The sequence below is a fragment of the Chinchilla lanigera genome, unplaced genomic scaffold (genome assembly GCF_000276665.1).
Source record: "Chinchilla lanigera isolate Chin_1 unplaced genomic scaffold, ChiLan1.0 scaffold00154, whole genome shotgun sequence".
Taxonomy (NCBI): Eukaryota; Metazoa; Chordata; class Mammalia; order Rodentia; family Chinchillidae; genus Chinchilla; species Chinchilla lanigera.
This window is the reverse complement of record NW_004955555.1, coordinates 2001629-2008350: the sequence shown is the minus strand read 5'-3', so window position 1 is coordinate 2008350 and position 6722 is coordinate 2001629. Positions and strand designations below refer to the sequence as shown.

Sequence of the window (6722 nt, the reverse complement as noted above, 5' to 3'; positions counted from 1 at the left end):
TTTCTGCCTCAGGGCCTTTGCACTTGCTCTCCACTGGGACCCTTTCTTCTCAGTTTAGTTCTGGCTGGATTCTCCCAAACATTCAGATCTCATTTTAAAAGTCACTTTCTGCTGGGTATGGCCAAGCATCCAGTGGGTGGCACCTATAACCCCAGCACTCAGGAGGTAAGGAGGATTTCCATGAGTTTTAGGCCAGCCTCAGCTACATAGCTTGAGACCTTGTCTCAAAAAAAAGTCACTTCCTCCCAGCCACCAGATGGATAGAAAGCCCTCCCTTGTCCTCGTATGTCACACTCATCATATTTATTGTCTTTACAGTGCTCTGCCCAATCTGGAAATTCTCTGGCTTTTTGTCTGTCCCTGCTTCCTGTGTAGAAATGCCAGCTGGCATTTTATCTTGCTCTTTTTTTTGGGTACCGGGAATCCAGCTCAGGACCTCGTGCTTGCCAGGCAGGAGCTGCCTCTGAGCTGTGTCCCAGAGCTTTTGTTCTTTGCAGCACTATATCATTGCCCACATTGCATGGCTGCACATAGCAGATCTGCAATAAATATCTGTAAAGCCAGGCCTGGTGGCACATAATAATTCCAGCCCTCTGATAGCTGAAGCAGGAAGATCACTACAAGTTTGAAGCCAGCCTGGGCTACATAGGGAGTTCAAGGCCAGCCTGATGGAGCATTTGCAATCTGTCAGGCTCATGCATGCAGGTCTTTTCATTTACTTCCCTCTGTACCACCCACTTTACAGGTGAGGAAGCCGAAGCTCACAGTGATGTCCCTTGCTCAAGAGCACATGGACAAGCTTGGCGTGGTGGTGCGTGCCTGTAATCCCAGCACTCAGGGGGCTGAGGCAGGAAGATTTTTGCAAGTTCGAGACCAGCCTGGGCTACAAAGTGAGCTCACAGCCGGCCTGAACTGCATGGCGAGACCCTGTCTCAAAAAGACCAAAAAAAAAGCACATGGACAGCAAGGTGTCTACATCAGCCAGAGCCAGTTGGAAAATGTGGCTTGGCTAGGAGTCAGGGAACCTGTCCCCTGCATCTGAGCACCCTGAGATCTAGCTCTGTGACCACAGGAACGTCGTGAGCCCCTGGGCCCAGGGAAGGGTCCTGACCGGGTCTTGGCGGGAAGGTCACTCTGCTTTATGTGCTCGATGGCTGCCCGGGCCTTGTCCTCCAGGGTGCTCCCGAACTCCTTCAGCTTGGCCGGGAGGCCCTCCAAGGTGCTGGTGAAGTCTGGGGTGGCCTGTGCTGGGGCCGGGCCTGCCGGGAATGAGTGGACAGAAACGTCAGTCATCTGAGAAGTCTTGGGGGGTCTGGGGATGGACAAGGCGATCCTGGAATGTGATTCTCGGGGAGCGACGGAATTAGGCGGCAGGAGGGCCCCGGCGGGGGTGTCCCATGGGGCTCAAGCTGCTGGGTGTTTTCCCCAGCACCGCATCCCTCCGGCCTGTAAACGTCTGGCGAGGCGGGACAGCCAGTCCCAGACGGGTGGGCGGCATCTGCCACCAGTGGCTAGAACTCCTCTGGCCGACCTGCTGTCCGCGGAGCTGACCTTTGCCAATCTAGAAGCCCGCCTGGCAGGGTGAAGCTGCGGTCAATCACAGGAGAATAGGGGAACAGGGACCCAGAAGGGCCCCCGGAGCTCTCAAGGATCTGCTAACGCTGGCCCAGGCCAGCTTCGCACTCCCAACCCTCAAGCTTCCTCACTCTTTTGTGCTTTTTTTTGTTTTGTTTTGTTTTCCGGTACCGGGACTCGAACTCATGACCTCGCGCTTGCCAGGCAGGCGCTGTGCCGCTGAGCTAAATCCTCAGCCCCCTTTTGTGCTTGTCTGTTTGTTGTGGCCCTGGGATTGAACCCAGGCCCTCCACACCGATCTGCACCCCAGGTCCTTTTCTATTGTATATGTATGTATTTTTGTTTTGTTTTGATTTTTGAGACAGGGTCTACAGAGCCCAGGCAGGCCTAGAACTCATGAGAAGCCTCCTGCCTCAGACTCCCAAGTGCTGGGATTACAGGTGTGCACCACCACGCCTGGTTTATATTTTATATTTTATATTTTGAGACACGGTCTTTTTAAATCACAACGGTGCCCAGGCTGGGCTCCAACTTGCAATCCTCCCGCCTCAGCCTCCTGGGCAGCTGAGGCTTCATATCCCACTCTTACCTTCCAAAGCCATGAACAGGATGAGTCCCAGGACGGGCAGCGACAGGAAGAGCCTCATGTCTACAGAAGGTACTCTGGGGGAGGCGTGGGGATCAGTGGGCTGCGCCCCTCCCCACCGCGCCCCCCAGCCCGCTCTTTAGCTCCTCCGCCCCGCCCTCCTTGCCGGCGCCCAGCACCCACCTGGACCTGTGGTCCGTGCAGCAGCTCAGTGGAGCAGCGTGGCGGGTGCAGGGCATTTATCCGCCTAAGAGGGGGTGGGGCACCCCACCTCCCTCCCTCCCAGCCGGCCCGCGCCCACCTTTCCCACCTCCGACCTTTACCCTGGGCCCCGCGGGCGGCCCTTGCTCAGCACCCCACCCCCACCTCCAGGACTGCGACCTCAGCCTGCCCAGCCCCTGTGTCCCTCAGGGACAGCCCCCACCCTCTCCCTGCTTTCCAGGGGCTCTCAGTGACAGCCCTATGGGTCTCATCCCCAGCTCCCACTGGGTCTCCAGGCCACCTCTTCTCTCTTTTTCTTTTATTGAGACGTCTCATGCAGTGCAGGCTGGCCTTGCACTCACCAGGAAGCCAAGACTGGCCTGGAACCCATGGCGACCGGGGATCCTTCCCACCGCCTGTGCTCTGGCCTCCCAGGCCTCCCATGATGCTCTCTGGGGTCCTAAACTCCTGCACCACCCGCCACCTGCCACTGGGGATTGAACCCAGGGACGCTCTGCCACTGAGTTCCATCCTCAACACCTCTTAGTTTTTATTTTTTGAGACAGGGTCTCCCGATATTGCCCAGGCTGAGCTCAAGCTTGTAATCTTCTTGCCTCAGCTTCCTGGGGTTACAGGCACACATCATGGGCCTGGCTCTGGGGTCTTATTTCTTCCTAATTTTCTTTTCTGTTTTCATTCACCGTACATAATGAGCCCCTTCACCGCGGGGGGTCAGTGCATGTCCATAACACGACTTACTTCTTTTCCTCCCCTTCTACTCTGGGCTGTGCCCTGCGGGTTTTTTTTTTTTTTTTTTTTGTCTTTTTGAGACAGGGTCTCTATATGCAGCTCAGGCTGGCCTTGAGCTCACTTTGTAGCCCAGGCTGGTCTCGAACTCGCAACGATCCTCCTGCCTCAGCCTCCTGAGTCCTGGGGTTACAGGCGTGCGCCACCACGCCCGGCCAACATGCCCTGCGTTTTCCACGCCCCTGTCTCCCTTCTCTCCATCCTCATCTTGGAGGGGGCAGGGCTGTGTCTCATACCCCTGTCTGAACTGCAGAGGGGGAGCACAACCCTCCCGCTGTGCGCCTCCCCCCACCCCCTCTGCCCGGCCCCTTCCTGGCTCCCAGCCCCCAAGCACATCTTTCCCGAAGGCGCCTCTGACCGCCAGTGACCCCGCAGCTGGTGGGGAGGGTGGCTGGCCACCGCGTGCCAGTGCAGGGGTAGAGGGTGGTTGTGAAAGGGACTGCACAGAGGCCAGCCTGGCAGCATTGCAACACGCCTGGGTCGCCTGGGCCGACTCTGCACTTCTAGTCCCTTTGGGCCCCCGGCCGGACAGCTCTGCTTCCTCCTCAGAGCCCAGCCCGCTCCCCAGACATCCAGGCGGTGTAATTTTTCTTTTCTTTTTTTTTTTTTTTGAGACAGCATCTCTTTACATATTTTGGGCTGGTGTTGAACTCACTATGTAGCCCAAGCTGGCCTCAGACTTCAGGTGATCCTCCTTCCTCAGCCTCCCAAGTGCCAGGATTACAGGACTGCACCACCACGCGTAGCTCCGATGTCCTGACCTCCATAAGATTAGAGTAGCAACTCCCGTTTTGCCGGTCTCACCCTCTCTCAGCCACATGGGTTTCCGGTTTATGGATGGGGAAACTGAGGCACAGAGAACATTCTAGGCTTAGTGAGAGGTGAGAGGTAAGGGAGGGCTCTTCTCCCTCCCCTTCCCGGACTCCTGGCTGTCTCTCTGGAGATCCCTGCTGGGGTCAGCACTGCCCACCCCACCTGCAGCACCCCCGCCAGCCCCCGTACCTGACTTCCTCCCTAGCCCTCTCTCACCTCCCTTGAGGCCTGACTGGGGCTGCTGCAAGGTGCCCCCCCCCCACGTCTGCTTACAGTTCACCACAGCTGGGCACAGTGCCACAGCCTGAAATCCTAGCTATTGTGGAGGCTGAGGCAGAAGGATCGCAAGCCTGAGTCTAGCCTGGGCAATTTAGCAAGACTTTGTCTCAAAAGATAAAAAGGGCTGGGGGTGCAGCTCAGTGTGAAGGCTCTGGGTTCACGCACGCACGTGTGAACACACACATACCTGCACACACGCACGCACGCGCTTCTCTATTCCTGAGTATGCAAGATTTACCACTTAAAGGGCTGAGGCTGCCGGCTGCCTTCCTCATGGACACTGGGGAAACTGAGGCTTGAGTGGGGGTGGCCTGGGGCCTGGTCATCAGCCCACTGGGGCTGCAGCCCTGTGAGTCATCTTGGGGAAGGGAGCCGCCTCCACGCAGGTGCCTGGAGCTTGCCAGGAAATCGCAGAGCTCCAGCTGAGCCAAAGGCAGCAGGGGCCAGAGCAGGCCCCCAGACTCAAGCCCCGGCCTGCCCTGGGCTGAGAACTGAGGGGGTGGGAGGGGAGCGAGCAGGATGCCAGGTGCGCCTCCCTGAGCCCCCGCTCTCAGCCTGGCCCGCCACCAGGTGCTGACTCCTGTGTCTCCCCAGGCCCTGGGGCCACCTCAGGCAGCCAGATCCAGCACCTTGGAGGGGCACGGGGAAGACAAAGGTGGACAACAGCATGGCACGAGGGTGCGTGAGGATGCTACCCCGGCTCTCTGGGAGGCTGAGGCAGGAAGAGCCCAGGTGCAGACGGGGTTACGTAGCAAAACTGTCCCAAATAACAAAGTGGGCAGCACAGCTAGAGAAGGTTGGAGAAGCAGGATGAGGCCGAAGTGTCGGGGGCGATGCGGTGCCCAGCCAACCGGAAGGAAGGAGAGGCAGTGGTGGAGCGCACAAACCCCGGCAGGAGGGAGGGGCGAGAGAAAGCAAGGCTGGGCAAGCACAAGGCCCGGGGCAGGAGAAGCGTAGGAGGGAGAGATAACAGAGTGCAGGAAAAACAGCCGTGGAAAAGGAGCCTGAAGGGGCGGGAGGAGGGAGACCGTGAAAAACAAGGCTCTGCTCGGGGTATTTCAGGTCAGTGACTTTGCAGCAGGTGTTACGATGGGAAAACTAGCCGGGCATCCGCCTGTAATCCCAGCTGCCCGGGAGGCTGAGGCAGGAGAATAGACAGTTTGAGGTCAGTCTGGCCAACTGAGCAAGAGATCCCTGTCTCAAGAAAATGTAAATATTAAAAAAAATTTTAAAAGGGCTAGGGTAGCAGGGCCACTGGGGATGTAGTTCTGTGTGAAGGGCCCGGATGTTGTCTCCACTACTGCAATAGCGAGGCCGGGTCTGTGCCAAGAACCGCGAGGCAGGGGCACTTTAGCTCGGGGCAGTCTGCTCTGTCCGAGATGGAAAGGGAAGAGGAAGGCGAGAGAACAGAAGGCGTCAGAGACAGAAAAGTGGGTACTTGGAAAGGACCTGGGCCAAGCAGCACGTGCCCGTAATCCCAGCCGCCTGGGAGGCTGAGGTGGGATAGCAAGTACCCAACAAACTAAGCGAGATAGTCTCTTTTTTTTTTTTTTTTTTTCCGGTACCGGGAATTGAACTCATGACCTCGTGCTTGCAGGCAGGCGCTGTGCCGCTGAGCTAAATCCCCAGCCCCTAAGCGAGATAGTCTCAAAAGCAAATAAAATAGGGCTGAGGATGTAGCTCAGCGGTACAGTGCCCAAGGTTCAATCTCCAGTACTGCAGGAAAGAAAGAACTGGGGATGTGTGTAGCACAGTGGAAAGGCCTTGGGTTCAATCCCCAGTACCATAAGTAAATAAATAAACAAACAAAATTTAGAGCACTTGGGAGGCTGAGGCAGGAGGATCGTTGCGAGTTCAAGATCAGCCTGAGCTACCATGTGAGCTCAAGGCCAGCCTGAACTGCATAGTGAGACCCTGTCTCAAAAAAAAAAGGACCAGGTAATCAAATTTGAGAGCTGAACCAAAAGCAGGAAGATTCCCCCCAACCACCACCAATGAAGGCCACAGTACCAGGAGCCACGTGGCCACTGTGGGTAAGGAAAGAGACTGAGGCAGATTCACAAAGAATCACACTCGGAAGCACAGCTGCGAGGCTCGGTGAATCTTTATTAATCGAGGCCCCTCCAGGAGGCCGGCAGGGGTGGGCACAGGGCGTGAGGCTGGCTGAGGGGCGGGGTTGGGTCGGGCTGGGTGCTGGGTGCTCAGGGCTTCTGGCTGGGCGCGGGGCTGCTGGTGCCCACGGCCACCTGCACCTTCTCGATGAGATCGGCCCACTGGCGCCGCATGTCTTCCATCATGGGCTCGAACCAGCCCTTGAGGCGCGCGTGGAAGGCCTCGGCCTGCTCCTCCACCTTGAGGCGCACCTCCTCCATCTGCTCGCGCACCTCGTCCAGGCGGTCGCGGGCCTTGCCGCCCACCTCCTCCAGCCGCCCGCGCAGCCGCTCGCCCCAGGCCTGCGCGC

The 6722-nt window shown here is 57.7% G+C and overlaps 2 protein-coding genes across 2 annotated transcripts in view; both read right to left on the bottom strand.

The window, feature by feature from the left end:
• Nucleotides 1-1111: 1111 nt before the first annotated feature.
• On the bottom strand, nucleotides 1112-2389 carry Apoc1 (apolipoprotein C-I; the record flags this gene model as incomplete). The annotated part of the gene is given in 3 exon segments (XM_005412478.2): nucleotides 1112-1259; nucleotides 2165-2238; nucleotides 2345-2389. Coding segments are annotated over 2 exon segments (206 nt in total), but the record flags the coding sequence as incomplete, so codon positions are not given.
• Nucleotides 2390-6347: 3958 nt separating this feature from the next.
• Apoe (apolipoprotein E) overlaps nucleotides 6348-6722 on the bottom strand; it is a gene marked incomplete in the record, with an annotated part of 3834 nt that continues 3459 nt past the window's right edge. Inside the window, 1 exon segment of the mRNA XM_013508700.1 lies at nucleotides 6348-6722. Within this exon segment, the coding sequence (XP_013364154.1) occupies nucleotides 6463-6722 (260 nt within the window).